Source organism: Monodelphis domestica, chromosome X (assembly GCF_027887165.1).
Source record: "Monodelphis domestica isolate mMonDom1 chromosome X, mMonDom1.pri, whole genome shotgun sequence".
Classification (NCBI taxonomy): domain Eukaryota; kingdom Metazoa; phylum Chordata; class Mammalia; order Didelphimorphia; family Didelphidae; genus Monodelphis; species Monodelphis domestica.
The window spans coordinates 3,550,879-3,572,014 of NC_077235.1; the positions used below are offsets into that span (position 1 = coordinate 3,550,879).

The window sequence follows — 21,136 nt, forward strand, 5'->3', positions numbered from 1 at the left end:
CAGGTATTTGGAGCCATGGGGCCGAGAACTCGAGAGTTTGGGGGGCGTCAAAGCCTTGGGAGCAGGGGAAATCGCCCAAGAAACAAATGGTGAGAAATCAGTGCATTCCTGGGCATTCATTAAGCCCATCGAAGAGATGAGGACCTAGGCCAGGGCCATCCTGAGGGGAGAAGAGCTGGAGTGGCTGGAGAAACAATGGGAGGGATGAGAGAAATTCAAGAAGGGGAGAAGGAGAAGGCTCAAGACTTATAGGCCGTACACGGATCAGGAAAGACGAATAGGAATAGGAAATACCCAATGGATTTGGAGACAGGGTGCTCAGTCAGTCATCGGACCCTGGTGAGAGTTGTGGCTTGAGAGAGAGAGTGCTAGGCTCACTTGCTGAGGGGAGAGGCAGTGTGGGGTAGTTGAAGGGGTCAGATTCTGAGTTCCCATGCTGTCTTCAGCCACTTACTCTAGTTAATTAAGTGACCGTGAGCAAGTGACTTCGCGTAGAAAGCCTCAGGTTTCATGTCTTTAAGTGGGGACAGTAAAAATCGCCTATCTGTACCCCACAAGGTAAAGGGCCAGAACCCAGGGGCTGTTATGATGGGTGGAACAAAGAGGGGGGCACCCGGCAGGGTTGAGGCTGGGCAGAGGCTTGACACAAGAGCTTGTGAAGCCTTCGGGCTGTATACACTACCTCCCCCAGCTAGCCAGCTCCAGGGAGAAAGAGCTGGCCTGCTCATGTTTGCCCGACCTCACCAGGTGATCCCTGAGGGTCAGAGCTGCTGCCAGGTGGGCAGCACCCAGCACAGAGTAGGGATTGCCAGGCACCCTGTAAGCAAAGACTTGACCATCCTGGGATCACTTCTCATTTTACTCCATGGGCAAGATGTCGCTTGATGTCCTCATCAGGGTTTAGTTAGTATCCCTATGCTGCCAAGTCCCAGATCTCCACACCCAGCTGAACCTCTCGCAGTTCCACCGGGTTATACATGTATCATTGTTTAAGACCGATTTCCCTGTTAGTCCTATTTGTAGTAGAGCAAAGATCAAAACCCTCATCATATATCCCCATTTCACTTCATGATCAATCCCATATTTTTCTAATGCATTTCCGTTTCCACAGTTCTTTCTCTGGATGTGGATAGCGTTCCTTCTCCTAAATTCCTTCGGATTGTCCTGGGTCATTGCATTGCTGCTAGTAGAAAAGTCTGTAACATTCCATTGTGCCATAATGTATCCGTCTCTGTGAACAATGTTCTTCTGGTTCTACTCTTTTTACTCTGCATCACTTCCTGGAGGTCCTTCCAGTTCACATGGAATCCCTCCAGTTCATTATTCCTTTGAGCACAAGAGTATTCTATCATCATCATATAATCAGCCAGTCCCCAATTGAAGGGCAGCCCCTCAGTTTCCAATTTTTGGCCACCACAAAGAGCACAGCTATGAATATTCTTGTACAAGTCTTTCTCCTCATTATCTCTTTGGGGTACAAACCCAACAGTGGCATGGCTGGATCGAAGGGCAGACAGACTTTTAGTGCCCTTTGGGCAGAGTTCCAAATTGCCCTCCAGATTGGTTGGATCAACTCACATGTCCACCAGCAGTGTATGTGTCCCAATTTTGCCACATCCCTTCCAGCATTTATTATTTTCCTTTGCTGTCATATTGGCCAGTCTGCTAGGTGTAAGGTGGTACTTCAGAGTTGTTTTAATTTGCATTTTTCTAATCAAGCCAACTCCCCTGTTTCTAACAAGGATAACCACCACCACCATTCTGCCCATCACTCAGGCTCATAACATGAGTGCCCTCCTCAGACATTCTCTCTCCTTCATCCCACGTAGTCATTGGTTGGCAAGCCTTGTCAGTTATACCTCCATGCCACACCTTTTCCTCAGCCTAGTTCTTCCCCTCCTCACCTCTTGCCTCCTCACTGATTGCTCTGCTTTCTTTTTTTATTGTTTGAAAATTTTTATTTAATTGATTAATTTAGAATAATTTTCCATGATTACATGATTCATGTTCTTTCCCTCTTCTCCTCCCACACCCCTCCTGTAGCCAACAAGCAGTTCCGCTGGGTTTTACATGTGTCATTGACCAAGACCTATTTTCATATTATCGATATTTGCATTAGAGTGATCACTTAAGAGTCTCCATCCCCCATCCTGTCCCCCTTGACCCATGTGATCAAGTGGTTGTTTTTCTTCTGTGTTTCTGCTCCCATGGTTCTTCCTCTGGATGTGGAGAGCATCTTTCCCATAGGCCTCTCAGAATTGTCCTGGATCATTGCATTGCCACTAATGGAGAAGTCCACTACATTTGATTGTGCCACAGTGTATCAGTCTCTGTGTACAATGTTCTCCTGGTTCTGCTCTTCTCACTCTGCATCACTTCCTGGAGGTCCTTCCAGTTCACATGGAATCCCTCCAGTTCATTACTCCTTTGAGCACAATAGTATTCCATTACCAACAGATACCACAATGTGTTCAGCCATTCCCCGATTGAAGATTGCCCTGCTTTCTAATTCTCTACTCTCCTCAATTCCTTCTCCCCTCTCCAGTTCATTTTTGGCACAGCTGTTAAATCTGGCCAGATTGGTATCCTGCTCAAGAAGACTCAGTGGCTCCGTCTAGCCCTAGGATAAAATACCAATTCCTCAGCCTGGCATTTAACACTCTGCTTAGTCTGGGGCCCTCTTACCTCTCTTTACAGGCTTACTGTCTCCTTCATGCACCTTTCATTCCAGCCAAATGAGCCCTCCTTCCCCTCTCCCTCCTCAAGTGGTTAGTGTGTTCTCCCTCTTCAGATGACCTCATGTTTACTTTTTCACTCATCTGTACCCAATGTTGAAGCTCTCTGCCCCCACCCTGCCCCAGCTCACCCAGTAGAATGGCAGCACCTAGAGGGCTTTGGAAGTCCAGCCCCCCAGCACAGGGCCTTCCCTAAGAAATGCTTGGTGAATGCAGTGGCCTGGATTCTGAGAGACTCTGTACTTTCCTCCTACCTCCCTCTGGGCTTCCTGACGACCCCTCACAGTGGAGAAGGCAAAGGGCCTGGGAGGCTGAGGCCTGGAATGGTTTCTGAGCCAAGTGGGGCTCCCGCTGGGAAAAAGAGCTCCTTGTGCAGATTCCACAGGACCAAAAGCTGCCCCAGGGGCAATGGGCCCAGGGCCAGCCACCAGGGAGACTGAGCTGGGGAGCCGAGTGGGAAAGCCCTGGCCACCAGCCAGGGAAGGAAATACAAACTCTGGTTTTCGAGGTATCTGGGGCCAGAGGCACTGGGAATCAACTCTCTAGTCCCAGCTCCCAGACAGCCGGGCTTTGGAGTTCTGGCATCCCAGGCTAATGGCCAGTGGAGGCCGATGGGGCTGGCCTCTTAGCCAACCCCTTCCTTGTTTATAGAGGAGGAAACTGAGGCAGTGCAGACAGGGGAAGGGAGGTAGATACCGTGTGACCTCTATGACTGAGATTAGAGAATACGGCTCCTCCTCTGACTTGGGGGTCTACTGCTCTTTCTCCCCTGCTGCAGAAGGGCCCCTTAGAGGTCACTGAGTCCAACCTGCCCCCCTCACTTCCCAGAGAAGGGAGGGACCTCAGGAAGATGCAGCTGATAAGTAGCAGAGGGGTTCTCAGGTGAGGGCCCTGACCAGTCCCCTGAGCTCCAAGCATCACTGGCCCTCAGGCAGGCAGGTGTATGGTCTGGCCCCAGACTAGTCAGCCATCTTTTCCGGGGGAATCCGAAGTCAGCTTGGAAGGGAGGCTATCAATGGTCCTTTTGACTCCTTGGGATAGACTCCGAGGTCACTTTCACTCCCCTTTCCACACTTGGAGCCCCTGGTGTGTCAAGAGAATATGTTTAGTCCCCAAGCAAGTATGTGGCAGGAGGGCCTGGGAGCCCTTCAGGGAAGTTGGAGCTGGCCGCCCCTGGGCTTCCTCTCCAGCCTTGGGCCTGGATAGGCGGGGTCCCTTTGGGCCAGGAAGCTGTGGAATTCTTTGAAGTGCCTCTGTGTCTAGAGCATTTGTCGCTCCCACTTAAACGTGTATTTTTAAAAATTCCTTTTGGACACCCGCTTTATCTTTCCCAAACATCACTTCCTTGCTCCTTTCCTGAGTCCTCGCAGTGGCTGGGAGCCCAGCCTGCTCATTGGCTGCTGGGATGGGGCAGGGGGAGGGGCAGGGCTAGAGGAGCTGGTGGGGGGTGCTGTTTATGCTGCCTGCCTGTCCTTCCATCCTTCTCTCTGCCACCCAGTCCCATGCAGCTCCCAGGACGATGTTGGCACCTAGGCTCACCCAGCAGTTGCTCCCCAGCCTGCAGGCTCCTTTTTCTCTCTTTTTGGAGAAGAGAAAGCCAGGGTACAGCCGAGCATCCTAGACTAGGACTTGAAGGCTCTGCCTAGGTCTGTACGTGGTGCCCCCAATGGCCCCTACTGAGGTGACACCCTTCTGAGTGAGAGTGCAGTGAACTGGACGCCAGGCTCTCCAGGGCCTACTCTCCACCCTGGGTAACTTCCATGGTAGGTGCCCCAGGCCTTGATCCTCTTTTCTTCTTCTTGCTGCCCTTAGGAAAGTCATGGGGTGGGCATGGGGCAGGGACTGGGAGAGCCCGGAGGAGCAGTGAGGGAAGCTTTTGCTGGAATTAGCAAGGATGGTGGCAAAGGAGGGAGACAAGGTATATGTGTGTGGGTACTGCTTCTATCTTCTTTTTCCTCCAAATGCCTTGGGCTCTAGTGCCCAGATTTGTGGGCCGCTGAGTCCTATCCGTCCCCTGAGGTGAGTTTACACTGAGATTTTGGGCACAAGGAAAGTTTGACCCAATTCCATTGAAGTATAATGACAAAGTTTTACCTAATTACATAGAATTACGGCAAGGCAGCAATGGCGTAGCCCAGAGAGACAGCTGGTCTCAGTGCCAGCAAGTCCTGGAGTCAAGTCCCACCTTCGACACAGCCAGCTTGCTTGACCCAAATCTCAGTGTCCTCAGAGTTACAGAGGGGGTACCGTCCTGTGTTGGTAAAGGGAGTTTCCTCACCTGGGAGTACTCTTTCCAGTGAAATTCTAGGTCCAGAGCCCATCTAGAACTTTGTGGAGCAAACATTGGATTTCTCAAAGGTCCCCCTCCTCATTTTCTAGAAGCAGAAACTGAGGCCCAGAGATGGCAGGGATAGTCAGCCAGGATGAAGATGGAAGTGTTTGCCTTTAGCTCCTGTTGCTGCTACGTAGCATGTGAACAGCACCAAGAAGTAGGAATTGAAATTGTAGAAACATCTCCTAACCCACACACATCCTTTCTGTTCTTGTGGGTGTAAGGGAAGCCAAGCCAGCCAGTCTGCCTTCCCTGATCTGTCTGTGGGAGCCCTGGGCCTCTGCTGGGTGTGCTGGGAGAAGTATGGATATGGATCTCAAGGGGCCTGAATAGCTGGAGAAGAGGGAAGGAGAAAATCTAGGTGGTGGAGTGATTGAAAAAGATCTGGGGACCATAATGGGCTGTAAGCAAAATATAATGTAGTGTGACACCGAAAAGCAAATGCCAAGCCGGGCTTTGCTGAGAGAGCCCTCGAGGCCAGGACATAGGGCTAGGGCCATAACAGTCCTCATCTCTGTGCTCTGTAGGATTGGGCTCCCTTCTGGGGGCCATGTTTTAGGAAGGACATTGTGAGTGAGCTGGCGAAATGTCCAGGGGCATAGGGACAAGATGGGCTCCTGTCTGGAGAGTCTGCTCCAGGAGGCACGGTTGCCATCTTCAAGGGGAGCGCTAGGAGAGCTAGCCTCTGGCTAGCCCCAGAGGGCAGGCTCCCTATAAGGAGGGTAAGCAAAAGTGGCCTGGGCCACCAGGCATGTTAGGGAGTATCTCCACCTGGGAAGACCTTAGGCAGAGGCTGGACCACAACTTGAAGGGAGGGAGTAGTGTGCAAGTATGATTCAGGCTGCATGATCTTGGAGGTCCTGAGCCTCAAGGACTGGCATGAACGTGCCCAATGCTTGGCCACTCTCATTCTGCGACTCTCAACAGAACAGTTCTTCCTCACAGTGTACACTAACCAAGGAGAAGGTGCTGAACGTAGGCCTCTGAGGCTCTGTTGTCTAAACCTCGTGTGCTCCTGGCTCCTTCCCTTACCCTGATCTGCCTGGAGAAGGTAGGGGGAGGCCATGAAGTAGAAGTGGCCATTTAGATGAGAGCGAAATGAAATTGGCATGGCAGATCCTTTTCTTATTGTCCATGTCTGGGCTGGACCAGTGTGCATGTGAATGTGTGTCTGCATGAGCCTGTGCTTGTGGGGGCTGGCATAGGATAAGGGCAGTGTGTGCAGGCTGTCATGTGGAAGAGAGATTGGCCTTGCCCCACTGGACCCCAGTGGCCTCCATGCTCCATAGGAGTAATACATTGGGCCAAACACATGTATTCTCCCAAGCTACACTGGGAAAGGCTGAGGGTCTAGAATGAGGGTGCCGATGGTCTGCTTGACCTCTGCACTGCTCAGACCACCCTCATCCAGGCTGTTGTGTTCAGTTCTGAGCACATTCAGGGAAGGTCAGACAAGCTGGAGTGGATCCCACAGAAGGCAACTGGGAAGGGGAGCCACAGGACAGCAGTAGTCTCCATTGGAGGTGTGAAGAGAAGCCTGGGATGAGGGAAGGGGCGGCCTTCTGAAAGGTTTCTGCCAGGCTGCCCTGCGAAGGAGGGCCTGAGGGCAGAACCAGGAGCAGCTATGGTGGGGATTTGGAGAAGGTAGATCTAATGGCATCCTCATGGGCAGAGCCAATCTCCAGGAAAATAGGTTGATGGTCCTCTGGAGGTCTGAGCCCTCTCACTGTGGCTTCTTGGTTGGCTGGGATGACAACTGGGATGAATGCTTCCTTCTCCTTTGGGGCATTCGGTGATGCTTTGAAGAGGGATTATTTTTGCAGGGCCCCAGCTTTTGGAGCTTGTCAGGGATTCAGGAATTGGAGGCAGCTACAGGTCCTGAGGCAGGCGGGCAGGCAGGCAGGGAGGGGCCAGTCTTCCTAGGGCCTCTGTTTGGGCCTCTTTGAGCCTGCCCTGAAGGAGCCTTCAGTGTCCCATGATTCCCGTGTTCATTTCCTCTCAGAAGCCTGGCCAGACGGGTTTCTTCCTGGAGAGGGGAAGCAGCTTGTCCAGTGTCCACCTAAAGGCTGAAGGGGAGGCCAGCTGGTCCACCCTTCCAGACTGCCCCCTCTTCCCAAGGCATCTTCATGCATGTGGGGAAAGGGGGGGTGGGCCGGAAACTGCTTGGGAAGTGATTTCAGCCCCAACTCCCCAGACTCACTTCCTCCCTATTCTTGTTGGCAGGAGAACCACCCCCCTGGCCAGGCCACATTCATGGCACATGGCCAAGCTGCTGGAGGGGCGTCCTGAGGTGGCGGCAGCTGCCGCCATGAACTTTCCTGAAGACCCCTTCAGCTTATCCTGGCATTCAGGCTGTGACACCAGGTGAGTGCCTGCTGGTGGTGCTGGGGGGTATGGGGGAACAGACCTTCATGAGGGGAGGCAACTTCAGCCCTGGGGACCCCATGTTCTAGATACCAGCATGGGAATCTGGAAGGACTTGGTGGCTTTGATTTCCAGCCAGACCATTAACTAGCTTTGTCCTGCTGTGCAAGGCCCGTGATGAACCACTTGGTCTTCCCGTTTCTCATCCGTTAAAGGAGCTGGATAGGGAAAGGGAGGCAGTGTAATGATTTGGAACCAGAGGATCTGACTTGAAAGCCTAGTCCTGCTATATGACCTCAGTTTTTCTCCACCTGTAAAATGAGGGAGCCAGACTTCATGGTCTCTGGGGTCCCTCCCCAGGCTTACGTTCTCTGGGATAATCTATAGCCTTGAGGCCATGGTAGTAAAGCCTTTGAGTCTTCAGGAAAGACTTTTTAGCCAGCTTTCCCTGCTAGAAGTGGGCTGCTGACTGATTCTGCTCTGTGGCGGCACCTCAAAGGCCAAGGAGCAGGGAATAGGCCAGTGTAGCTCCTAGAGTCTCCTGGTTCCAGTTCTCAAGTTCTAGTGCTGTGAGATGGCCTTTTAGAGGTGTTGTTTCAATCTGGAAGGGCCCTTTGAGGAGGTCTGGCCCAGGACCTTCTTCTTTCTGTTAGGGGAGAAACCCCTGGGAGTCTTAGAGAGTCAGGGTGGGGTAGGGGGTTATCACCCCTCCAGAATCACATGTCTAGTAACTTGGAGAGCTGTGGGCCCGAAAGCCAGGCCTTCTTTGTTTAGGAGGCTGGGGCCACAAATCCTCAAGAAGTTCTCCTCAGGGAGACGGATCTTGGGGGCCCAGCTAAAGAGATGACAAGTGCCAAGGCAACCCATCCAGGGTCCCTGGGCCTGGTGACAGAGAAAGGGACAAGGGCAGTCAGGACATAGGCCCTTGGCCTGTCTACCCAGAAGTGCCCTGCCCATCAAGGGCTTGTGGACAGGAGCAGAGCCTGGTAGCATAGCTGTCACCATCCCCCATTTGCCAAGGTGGGCATGAGGCTCAGGGAAGCAGCTTCCATACCTAGGAAGTGCTGTGGTTTGGCCTGGCTGACAGCGAGGGGCCTTTGAAGGATGGCTCCAAGGGAGAACATGAGCCCAGCTAGGGGAGGCATATGGGAGGGTAGGGGCAGAGATTTGCCCCTTGGCCTTTCATCCTACCAGGCTCCGTCTGGATGTCCCTGGCCTCCACTCCACTCCTAGCTTCACCCTCTCCTGTTCTCCACAGCTTACTCTCTGCTATAAACCTCTTTGTCTTTCCCTTCTCCTCCTGTGGATCTCAGTGTCCCTCCTTCAATCCTCTCCGTCCTTCCCAGGCACTAATATCCCTTCTTCAGGCACCCAATAAGCCTAGAACAGTGGGGATTGAGTGGGGGGGCAGTTGGAAGGGAACACAAGGGTTATTGTTCCTGTTTTCGAGATGAAAAAACCAAGGTTCAGACTGGTGCTCATCTCATGGTTCCGGTGCTCTGCCTCTACTGTCCAAATTGGTTCATTTGTTTTAGAGTCTCCCCTCCTTGGAGGGGTCCGTGTGCATTGTATGGCCCTCATGTTTCTGGGTACCCTTCTTCTATTTCCCCAGTGACCCATGTGTGCAGTGGTGCCCGCTGTCTCGCCACGGCAGCACTGAAAAGAGCAGCTCCATCGGGAGCATGGAAAGCCTGGAACAGCCCAGCCAAGTGTGCCAGGAGGGCCATGTCTCCCCTGTGGAGCAGAGCACCTATCAGAGTCAGCGGGATTCAGCCTATAGCTCCTTCTCTGCGGGCTCCAGTGCATCAGACTACACCCTACCCCTGCGGCTGGAGGAGACCACAGCCTCAGACTGCAGCCCTCTGGGCCTCGGGCCAGCCAAGGGCCAAGATGGCATCTACCTACACACAGGACCTGATGGGGAAGAGACCTTAGGGGCAGCGGGGCCATCAGGCCACCAGACACCCAGGTCCCAGCCTTCACCCAGCCCCCAGGAGGGTCCTCTCTCTGGTTCTTCTCAAGTTGCAGTGGCCTCCACAGGCCCTCCCCAGCCTCCAGTAAGGCGAGACAGCCTTCGAGCCTCCAAGACCCAGTTCCGCCAGACAGAGAAGCGCAGGGCTTCAGTCCCAGGTGGAGCCTTATACACAAAGGAGAGATGGAACTCTGAGACCTCATTGTCTTCAGATGTCCCTCCTGGGCCCGGCTGCCCCTGTAGTCAGGTCCTAGAGCCCCATGAGGAGCACTGGAAGGACGATCTGGCCCAGGAGCAATACTGTGTGCTGAGCCATCCCACAGGGTTGGACCACTGTGAATCGAGGCTACTGCTGAAGGATTGTCCTCAAAGGACAGGGTGGCCTGGCCAGGACCAAATCAGGGAAGAGTCCCCACCATCCCACAGCCCTGGTAGAGGGCCTGAAGCAAAAGAGGAGGCCAAGGCTGCCCTGACCACCATCCCCGCCCACCTTACTGGACTTACAGGCCACCGTCACAGTGCTCCCGAGCAATTGCTGACCTCTCAGATTCGATCTCTGCACCTCAGTGTTGAGGGGGATGGCAACAGTGAAGAGACTGAATTGCAGGCCAAGCAGGAGGGGCATTGCTGGACCCTGTCCCCCCTCCACAGTGCCCATGTGGGGCCGAAGAGTCCTTGCCATCCAGGGGCAGGAGCCCAGAACAAGCCGGGGGAGAAGTGGATGGAGGGAAAGGCAGGCAGCCCAGCGTTGGCTTCAGAAAGCTCAGGTCAGAGCAGCCCCACTCCAGGGGGCACCTCCTGCAGTCATCAGGAGGAAAGCGCCCCCAGTGAACCAGTCACCGTCCAGCTCTCTGGCCTCCCTGACGTTCCTCAGCAGGCCATCTCCAAGCCAGCAAGCCATGTGGACACAACACTGGAGGAGGGCACGGAGGCCGCCAAGGACAAGGGCTCAGAAAACACTCGCAGGAGTGGCCAGCGCTACCGCTCTGCTCAGCAGAGACGCAGGAGCGAGCGTTTCGCCACCAACTTGCGAAATGAGATCCAAAGGAGAAAGGCACAGTTGCAGAAGATCAAGGGCTCTCTGGCCCTTGTGGGTGACTTGGAGGAGCCGGAGCCTGTGGAGGAGACAGATGAGCCTGTTGGAGAGCCCTTGAGACCACCATCTCCTGAGGCTCCCAAAGCCACCCCTGGCACTGCACCATCTCCCCAGCCTCTGGCTCCTGCCCCAGCTCCAGAGCCCAGCCCGCCTCTCCCTGCTCCTCCCCAGGTACCCGCACTGGCTGCTCACCAGAGACTGGCCAGCCCAGGAGAGCGATTGTCCGATCAGCCCCAACAAAATGGCAACATGCTGAGGACCAGATCCTCAGAGTGCCTAAGCCAGACCACAGAAAGCCGAGAATTGTGGAAGCCACTGAAGGGCCCTGGCCAGAATCCCTGGCAGCCTATAGCTGGACTCCACCCCTGGTGCAAGGCTCCTGGCCATGACCCTTCCAAGGCCGGGTCCCAACCTGGGGTTCGAGGAGGCCGGTGGCGGTGGTCTCCAGAGCGGAAACTACAGCCTCAACTAATGCCAATGTCAAGCGGTGTTTTGAACCCAAGAGAGGAGATGAGTGTCACTTCTGGGGAGGAGACCATCTTTGTGCCTTTTGCAGATAGGAAGAAGGTCTTTGAAGACACCAGCAAGTCCCTGCCACCAGCAGCCTCATCCCTTGGACACAGTAAGCCCTTTGCCTTGAGGCCGAAGGCAGTCGACCCACCTGCATTCCAGCCCATGAGCACCAGCTACAGAGACCTGAGACGTCATTCAGTAGACCAAGCTTATCACTCCTCGGCCTCCCTGGCCCCAGAACCTGCCACTTACCCAGAATGCTTTATGAACAAGGAGCTGGAGCAGCCTGTGTGTTACCAGCCCCTGGGACACTGTGGGGAGTTTGAGTGCCTCCGGCCTTGCTCCTATGCCTGTGGCATTCCGGGAGCTGTGGGCCACGACACATGCACCTACTGCCCCGTCCTGCTGAAGAGAAGCATGCTTCCAGCCCACCGCAGCTACCGCTGCCACCACCAGCAGTGGGCTCGTTGTGCAGCCTGTTGTCACCCTGCTCCTCAGCACAAGGCTGGGGAAGAAAGCAATCCTTCCTGGAAGGCCAGGAACTCCTCACTGAAGGTCAGTAAGTACCCTGCCTCCTGAGGTAGGGTGAAGGGTGCTGCTTGCCCACCACCATCTGGGGCCCAGAGGTGGCCGCTGAGCACATTTGCTCCCCTTTGTGCCTTGGGGTTCCTAACCAGTTTTGGGGGTGACTCATTCCCAGTGGCCTCCCCACTTCCACTCTCCACTAGGGCAATCAGGCAGGCCGTGGTCTCATCCCATACTGTTGTGGTCCATCCCTGTGTGTGTCTACCTTCCCAGGTACCACTTGGGATTCCCGTGACAGTGGGTGGGATGGAGCCTCACCCTGACCTGCTAGAGCGCTCTGTCCTCTGCATCACCAGGGACTGACTGCATTGTGGGCATGGAGGGGGCAGTGCAGTCAAGGGCCATGGTGCCAGAGCCGCAGTCAACCACGGGTGGTAACAGCTTGTTTTTTCTTTTTAATTTTTTTAATTTGCAAGGAGCTGTTGGCTCAGCTTCTCTTGATTTGTGAGACAGTTGCTGCAGGAGGGAGAGGTTGCCAAAGGCCCGGGTGGGACGTGGATGGATAGTGTCAAGAGCTGACTGGAGAGGCAAGTGGCAGCCAAGCCCCAGGGCCAAGAACCTTGGGAGCAGAGGAACTTGTCCTCTGCTCCCAATCATCAGCCACCCCAGCAAAATGTGCGCCCCTCTGCGTTGTGTGTTATGGAGGAGAAGGTGGCCCGAATGACCTGGCCCACCTGCCAAAGAGCATGGGGAACCCTGTCAGGGCTCTGCTCATGGGCAGCTTCTCAGGTGGCGGCTGCTTAGGCTTCTCACCATGCCTGGAGGGATGCAAATGGGCGCCCTGTGATCCCACAGAACAGAATTTCTGTGGCTTCCCACTGTCTCTATTAACACCTGTGGAACCCTGCAACAGGCCTCTAGCCTCGGTAGGACAGGGCATTGGGTATGGGAAATTGTAGGCTCCTTTGCCAAAAGACTCCTTGCTCATTCTTGGGTAGTAGAAACGGAAAGCTGAGGATGGGGGCCTACAGATGGAAGGGCCATCAAAGGCCATCTAAATCAACGTCTTCATTTTGGGATGGGAGAGACCAAAGCAAATGTAGGGAAGGAAAATGACTTGTCTAAGGTCATGGTAGCAAGCCCCAGAGTTGAACCCTTGATCTTCTGACTGAAGATCCCGTAGGCTTTCCCCACTGTGCCAGGCTGGCTTTCCTGAAGTTCAGAATGAATGCAGAAACATCTCTGAAATGCTTGCTAGACTGCCTGAGCTCAGATTACCTCCACATTCTCCCCCTGCCATCTTGTTTGTCCGTCATTGGCCTGGGAGCCCTTGGAAATGAGAGACCATCTTTTGTCTCTTCTGGCACCCTCAGCACTTAGCACAGTGTCTGGCACTGGGGGAGGAGTTCAATAAATGCTTATTGTCTTGTCTTGATTTGCCTTCCCAGGCGCCATGTAAAGTCATGGGAACGTTAGAGAGGGGAAAGATCAATGATGCTCCTAGCTCATAGGCCGGTAAGGGAAGGGAGCCTGGAGCCAGGGAACTAATCATGTGATCATTGGTGACTCTCTTCCACATTAGGGCCTTGGTTTCCTCATCTGCAAAATGGGTAGGGTGGCCTTGAGGATATCTACGGTCCTTTCCAGGTCCATTAGTCTGTGGTTCCAGGGATGCAAAATGAGTTCAGTGGGCATTTGTAGGAAGGAGTTGAGGCAGCCAGAGGAAATGAGGTCCAGGGGAACTGATACAGGAGTGGGCGGGGTGAAGCACTGTCAAGAGGCAGGTTTTGCTTTGCAAAGGGGGCTGGGCAGCTATTCCCATGGCTGCTTGGTTGGCTTCTAGCAGGAGGGTGCCTGTCTCCAGCACGGGGCTTAGATCTTCAGGACCTTGGTGAAAAGAGGCAGAGCCCCAATCCAGTCACAGCCAGCTGGGGAGTGCGAAAATGAACGGGCAGTCTTGGCAGCTGAGAGACAAATGCCTCGAGTCTGCCATCTTGGCCCTTTGTAGCCTTTTGTGGCCTTTTCCAGGCTGTCATGGCCCCCACGACGATGCTGCTGAGTGGAGAGGGTGGGCACTGAGAACTGCTGCCAAGTGAAGCCAGCAAAGGCCTCCTTTGAGGAAGCAGGGGCAGGAGCCAGAGCAAACAGTAAACATGCTAAACTGGTTTCGAGTTTAGCCTTCCAAGGGGGTGGAGAGAGGGGGCCCTGCCAGGCCCCCAGGCCTCAAGGCCCCAGTTGGAGAGCACCTTCTCCAACGCTGCCTGTGTGCCCAGCTGTGGAGGCGGAGCAGGCCCAGGTTACCTCCTGGCCACAGCAGGGCAGTCGTGGGGCCCAGCCTGAGGAGGGGGTGCTGCTGACCTCCAGTGGCATTGGACAAAGCCAGGCTCCCTAATTTGTTGGAGTCTTTCTCGTAGGAGGTTCCTCCAGACGAATGGGAATCGACAAAGATCAACAGGAAGGCCGGCCAGCCTCCGAGGTAGGTGGCATGCCGGCAGCCCTGTGGCTTGGGGCTGGTGGGGGCATCAGACCAGGCAGGTGACTGAGCTTATGGCCAGGGTGGGCCCCAGTAAGACAGGAGAAACCACTTCCCCTGGGAGCAAATAGCAGGAGGGGCCTGGTATCCATGGACCCCAGAAGCCGAGCCCTTTCAGGTGCTGCAGGGACACCTTGGGAAGTACAATGAGCCCTTTGCTGCTGCTTCAGGCCTGCCATCTGCTTTCTTCTCCTGCCAGAAGTTGGTGAAGGCAACACTTCCTGGGGGCCCTGCCTGGGAGGCCCCTGAGCAGCCAGGGACACTGTCCTCCCAGAAGGACAGGAGGTGCCTTGTGGGGGCCCAGGTTGGCACAGGCAGTGACAGCCTCCCAGCTAGGGTTGTCTCCTGAGGCCTCCCATCAGTCCTCGGGGCCGACCTCTTCTCCCCAGGGAAGTTCTGCCCGCAGCTTCCTAAGGGCACATGCTTTGTGGTCTTGGGTGAGTCCCTTCATTTTAGCTGCTGCCCTGCCACTGCTCTCAGAGGGAGACGGCCATTCGTGGTCGTGGGGAACACCTGTGTGCCTAGCCCCAGACCTCCACACAGCTGCCCTGTGAGTCAGTGAGAGAAGTGTGCCCAGTCTACTTGGGGAGGCAAGTTGGAAAGAGCCCAGCAGAGTGCTGGGCACCAAATGAAGAGTGAGGAGGAGAAGGGGAAGAGCTGGGCTGGCTTCCTGGACAAGGTAAGGCTTGGGCTGCTGGGTGACTGTATGTGCCCAGGGGCCTGCCACATGTCATCTGTGTGACCTGTCTCTGCGCCTCAGTTTCCTCATCTGTCAAATGAATGGGACAATAATAGTGGTGTTCCTTACTTCCCAGAGGTGGTGCTAAAGATAAGTGAGCCACCATAATTGGGATGGGCAGGCCAGGAGGAGAGAACAGCATGAGCAAAGGCCCCAGGGTGGGGATAAACATGGCTTAGTCATGGAGCAGGAATGAGACAAGTGTGACATGGTATTAGAAAATGCTCCCTGAGGAATCTGGGTAGTAACATGGGGACAAGTGGAGGAGGCCACTGAATTGGGAAGCAGGTGTGCAGGTTACGGTTGCCCGGAGTGCCGCCAAGGGAGTACGTGATGTGGGCGCTGGAGAAGATGCTCAGGGAGGAGAAGGGTGAAGCCACACAAGGAGGGAAGGAAGCAGGCCAGAGGACTGGCCCTCCTCTGTCCAAGGAAGTGGTGAATGAGGCCATGCCATGGAGGAAGGCAGAGCTGGAAGCAGTGAGGCAGGCTTAGGCCAGAAACCAGGAAAGCTCCAACATGCTAACTACTGGTCAGAGCCAGCCCTGTGTGCAAGGGAGTGCCCAGAGAGGCCATGCCATCAAGGGATGCCTGAGCAGATGCATGCCATCCCCAGTGGCCTCAGTGAACTTCCCTCTACTTTGGGGACACCATTTCCCCCTGTAGATGGGACAGAAGCAAATACTGGCCATTTGGGCCCTGGAGGGTCTCTGACCTGTCCTGCTGGGCTGATGGGGCAGAAGGAGCTGAGCCTTCTCAAGCACTGGCGCTCATATTTTAAAAAAGGAATCTGGTGGGTGAGTGGCCCCCCAGCAGAAGAAGAGCCTGCATTTCTATAACACTTTCAAGATTTACAGAGTTTTGCATATGTTAGCTCATTTAAGCCTCACCAGGATGCTGGAAAGTAGGTGACTTTGCCAAGGTCACACTGCCAGTTAATGCCAAGGTGGCTTTCAGACTCAGATCTAATTCCCTTCTGACCACTCTCTCCACTGTGCCCCCTCACTGGCTCTGCCTCCGTTATTCTCTGGGGCACAGACCCCACTTGGGGTTGGAGAAAGAAACCAGCAGTGATCACGCACAGAGTCTGGGAATGAATGCTCCCTTGAGATCAGCTGTGAGAATGCATTTCCCAAACAAAAGCCAGTTCAGCGCCATTGGCTCCCTTGACCATTGGGTCGGTTTTCCTCTTGGCATCAGGAGTCCTGTTCCACTGGGGAGAGATAATCCCCTTCTGTTAAAGCCATTCTTTTGCCTCCGAGATCTTTCTGGAGAGGAGGGGAGAGCTCCTATGGCCTCCCCCACTGCTGCCTCCTCTGCCCCCAGTAGTCTTGGTTGACCGGCTTTCCTTCTTCGGCTGGTCACAGCCACTGGGTATTCCAAGGGGACAGCAGCAGCAGCAGCAGCTGCAACAGTGCCAAGAAAGGGTGCGCCCCTCCTCGAGGAAGGCTAAAGAGTCCCTTTGCAAGCTTGTCAAGGAAGTGGGCACTCTGGAGGCCGGAGTGCTCGCTGCCTTGGGGAGTTGTTTGGGGGGACGGGGTGCTGTTGAACGCTGGATGTGGCTCTCAGGAGGGCCAGAGCTGGCACAGCAGGAGCCAGAGGCAGGGATGTGGACGGAGCTCTTTAGAGAGCTGGAGGGGCGTCCTAAGGAGGCCTTTTATTCACCATGGAAAGCCTGCCTGCCCGCCCCTCTGCTGCCCACCAACTTACCCGACAGCCTCAGTGAGCCAGTGGGGAGGCCATATTGACTTTCTGCTGAGCCCCAACCGTGATGAGCTGTCCTCTGCTGCTGGGTGGTAGCTCCCTCTTCCCAGTGCCAGCCAGGGTCCAAGGCTTCACAGCATATCTCCTACCCAGGGCCCCTACACTAGAGGCTCCATCACCCCATCATGCTTGGGTGGCACTTCTGATACCCTCCAACTTAGGGTGCTCGTCTGCAGTCTCTCTGCACTCAGTGGCCAAAACAATCTTCCTAAAGCTCCAGCTGGCCAACAATCTTCCTAAAGCTCTGGCTGGCCGTGTCCCGTCCCCTCTGCCTGCCCCTGCACAGCTGTGTAGGCCCCAGTGGCCCTTCTCAATTACATCTGCCTGGCATTTCAAGCTCTTTCCTGCTCATGCCCTTCCAACCTTCCTAGCTTTTCCCTGCTCCAGGAGCTAGCTGCATTGCCCTCATCTACCATCTCCATGCCTTTGCACTGGCTGTTCCCCAGCCGTCACCCCTTGCCATTCTTAATTTTCCCCAAAGTGCCGTGGCAGAAACATCACTTTGGGCATTATTTCAATTAGCTGCCATCTGCAAAGCACTCTTGTGATCCTTCAAATGCTGCGTAAATGGTGGCTGCTCTTGGGGTTTTTGCATGAAGCCCAGCCTCCCTCTTCCCAGCCTCAGTGGGCAGGTCATTTTGTTTGTGCATATGCTTACGAATAGCTGGCTCATTTCATCAGAGGGAAGGTCTGCTTCTTGCCACCTGCCTTCCTATGAGAGCAAAGAACAGCCAGATGGCAGGGTCAGCTTCTATTTCCAACTACAGAGGCAGGACCCCAAAAGGTCTCAACAGTCTGGAGAATAGCCTAGTCTAAGGGGGTGAAATTAATTAAGGATGAATGGAGAGGCCTGTACTGAGGTTGAGGGGAAAATGCACTCCCTGAGTGTAGGCTGGGAGCTCTAGCTGATGGATAGTGGGATGTGGCGGCCCAAGTGAGCAGGCCCGAGGCGTGCCCACGGAGACCTCAGACCCTGTTGGGGGCCTGCAGGCTAGCCTGAGCAGAAAGTACAAAGAGGGACATTGGCATCCTAGGATGGCTCTGAGGGAGGGGGATTAGCCTAGAGGTGGCAGGAACCGAGAGGTCCAGCCTGGACAAGAGAAGCTCGGCCTCGGGGAAGACCCAGGGAGCTGACCAGAAAGCCGATCTTGGCTTCCCATGAGGCAGAGTGGCTCTGGAATTCATGGTGTCTGAGGAAGGAGTGGAAGGCCCTGCCCTGCCCCTCACTTCAGGTGGGTAGGAGCTGGCCTTGGAGCCCCTTCTCCAGTCCCAGTTGTCTTCTCAGGGAGCCATTGGAGGACTGAGACCTTGGCAAGAAGAAGCCGACCAATTGGGCTTGTTATCGTGACCCAGGATTACCAGGGCTTTGGGAGCTGGCTTGGGATGAGGGCAGGGTAACCTTACATTCCTGGGGGAAGAAAAGAAAATGGGATCCTTGGTCCTCTCGAAGGGAGCTGGGCTAATAGAATGTCTCTTATTTTGATTTTAAGAAATAGCCTTGGTCTCCATGGTGATTATTGAATGGCTATTCTAGCCGACTAGTTAATTGGAGTCTGGGAATTTCCTGCCTCTGGGCCAAGCTTAGTCCACGAGCAGGCTATTGAACTCTACAAATTGGTAAGAAGATGGCCTTTAGATGGTGGAGCAGGCCCTCAGCATCATCACTGCCTCAGGCCTGTGAGGAGTGGGAGCCACGAGGGTCCCAGAATTAGGGCTGCCAGGGGTCTCCAGAAGTCATCTGCTCCAACTTCCACATTTTCCAGGTCAAGAAACTGAAGCCTTGAGAGACCTGAGTTCAAATGCAGCTTCAGTTGCCCCTGACCTGTAAAATGGGGATGATGATTCCATTTAGCTCCCAGGGTTGCTCTGAAGATCAAAGGGCTTTGCATGCAACCTTAATGCCCGCCCCAAAGGCCAGCTGTTCTCATTAATCCCCACAGTCACCCTGGGCATGAGTGACGGGGCCAGGATTTGGACTCTTTGCAATATAGCCCACTGTCTGTCTCTTATGGAGGCAAACATGCACATGGAGACGTATGTATCCCCAAGAGTGGGCAGACAGTGCACGAGAATCTTGGTGCTCTCTGCAGGGGTGGCACATTGTGCTTGGACAGTCATGAGCCAGAAGTCAAAGGATGGGGCTCTTGTGTCAGCTCCACTCCTGCCCTCACCGGGCAACAATGGGTTGGTCCCTTGGGCTCTTCAATGATCCAACTGGCCTGTATCTGCTGTTTTCCAGGGACCGGTCTCATTATAAGATTGGCTGCCCACGCTCTTGCTTTGAGAACCCCGGGCGTGAGTGGGCAGCGTGCTACCGAGTGGCCTCTTCCCTTGACCTCTTGTGTGACTACGATCACTCAGTGGGGACCCTGATGGGCAGTGCTGTCTATGAGCAAGGCAGTTTGGCGCCTCCATTGCTCCATCCGCTTAGGGGTCGGGCCTTCTCAGAGAGTCACATCAACTTGGAGCCCCCAACCACACGGGCTAGAGAGAGAAGAGAGCTCCTGGCCAAAGTGGATGAGACCCGGCCGGATCCTCTGGGAGCAAGAAAGAAAGCCCCACCTCCCCCCCGCCCCCCACCTCCCAATTGGGCAAAGTTTAAGGGCAACTGGCCCTCTTACCACTCCCAGTATGCTGCCTTAGAGAGCTCAAGTGGCCGGAGGTCTGACACAGCCTTGGAGCAGCCTCGCCCTCAGGGAGGCCAGGTGGAGGTGGTGAGGAAGCGGTCCCAGAGCCTCCCTCCAGAGCCACTGCCCAGAGACAGGACTGGGCCGGAGCAGCCTGGTCCTCAGTACTACCATCCTGGTGGAGTATGGAGGATGCCAGACCCTGCCACCTCAGCCAGGCAAGTTTTGTTGCCACACCATATCCACAGGGTAGCTTTTCTGCAAGACCCTCATAGAGATGGCCCAGGCTGGCCCTGCACCTTGAGCTGAGCTACTTCCCTCCCCTAACCCGGCCTGAGGGCCCTCGGTCCTCTCTTCACTAACTCTGATCAGGCCCTGGGCCCAATCTTCTTTCTATCTTCCAAAATGAGAAGCATAGACAGCAGTCGGGGCCATAGCTTCTTTCTGGAAAGGGATAGAAAAAGCTAGACCTGTGATCCTGGGCAAGTCACTTAACCCCATTCCTTAGCCCTTAGCACTCCTCTGCCTTGGAACCAATACTCACTATCAAGTCCAAGATGGATGGTAAGGGAAAGAAAGAAAGAAAGAAAGAAAGAAAGAAAGAGAGAGAGAGAGAGAGAGAGAGAGAGAGAGAGAGAGAGAGAGAGAGAGAGAGAGAGAGAGAGAGAGAGAGAGAAAGAAAGAAAGAAAGAAAGAAAGAAAGAAAGAAAGAAAGAAAGAAAGAAAGAAAGAAAGAAAGAAAGAAAGAAAGAAAAAGGAAGGAAGGAAGGAAGGGAAAAAGAGAAAGAGAGGGAAAGAAAGAAAGAAAGAAAAGAGAAAGAAAGTGAGAGAAAGAAAGAAAGAGAGAGAAAGGAAGGGATGGAGGGAGGGAGGGAGGAAGGAAGGGAGGGAGGGAGGGCTTCTCCTGGCCTACAATACTACTTCTCCTCTTGCCTCTCAGGACTGCTAGTGTAGGGCCTTGCTCTGAGCAGGTTGGACACCAGTGTGCCTCCAGCTTCCTTTCTCCACCCTCTTCTCCTTCCTCATTCAGGCATCATCTTGCCATCAGGCATGCACTATGCTCCAGTGCTGCCCACCCTACTGACCCCCAGCTAGGCCTTGCTGCCAACAGTCTCTGGTTCACTCTCTGAAGGCCTCGTGGCCTTGGTGTGCCCATCAATGCTCTGGAGAAGCTCTTGCCCACTACTAGTAGTCATAGGTGCCTTCAATGCCTCTTTTGGACATAGCCAAGGCTCTGAAAAAGCAATCCTAGCCCAGGTTCACACAGGCAGGAAGTGGCCTTTGCTTCAAATCCAATTCCAAAGCCTTTTATTGACAATCAGCTTGTTTCTGGAAAATTAATCAGCCCACATGTTAGAAGGAGCCATTGCCTCATGTGGGGCTTAAAGGGCATCCCCCCTCCTCTGGGCTCCCATTTTCTCTGCTCCTAGGTGGCCCCACACCACTTGGCCTCTGCTGACTCTAGAGCCCTCAACTCTTATGACCCACCAAGCACCCATTATTCTTCCTGTCTCCTGCTCGTGCCTTCAGTTGTGTTCTTGGGTGCTCTCCTGCTTGCTTTTAGCAGCCTGGGATGGGGGTGAGAATGGCATCCTCATTTATTCCTTGGCCTCTGAGCAAGTGGTTCAGTTCCACCCCTAGGGTTGAGACTCATGTTCAGAGTAGGACGGCGCATCTCTAGTTCGGCTACCCCAGCTGGGTAGCCAGGCCTTTGCCCATTTGTAGCGTCTGGCCTTTTTCTTCCCTCTTCAGGTTTGAGTGCCCTGACCCCTCTTCCACTCCCATGCTCTTAACCTGAGCTGAAGCATCAGTGGCCACCAGAAGCCCCTTTCCTGGCTCTGTGACTGGGAACCAGAAGGGAAAGACCTTTTCCCTTGCCCAGGGCCTACCAGGGGCCATAGGGGCCAACAGTAAAAGCACCAGAAGGAAATCTTGGTGA

The 21,136-nt window shown here is 54.4% G+C and overlaps 1 protein-coding gene across 4 annotated transcripts in view; it reads left to right on the forward strand.

Annotated features, from left to right (window-relative positions):
- The window catches only part of SHROOM4 (shroom family member 4), a 148,012-nt gene that overhangs the window by 118,063 nt on the left and 8,813 nt on the right, over window positions 1-21,136 (forward strand). For 2 of the 4 annotated variants that reach the window (XM_056809166.1, XM_007507737.3), the window contains exons 3-6: window positions 7,291-7,431; window positions 9,044-11,567; window positions 13,952-14,013; window positions 18,810-19,415. In XM_056809166.1, coding sequence (XP_056665144.1) covers window positions 7,291-7,431; window positions 9,044-11,567; window positions 13,952-14,013; window positions 18,810-19,415 — 3,333 coding nt within the window. Of the gene's footprint in view, window positions 1-4,200; window positions 4,499-7,290; window positions 7,432-9,043; window positions 11,568-13,951; window positions 14,014-18,809; window positions 19,416-21,136 lie in introns of those variants that run through there. The other 2 variants (XM_007507738.3, XM_007507739.3) reach the window with 2 other exon arrangements.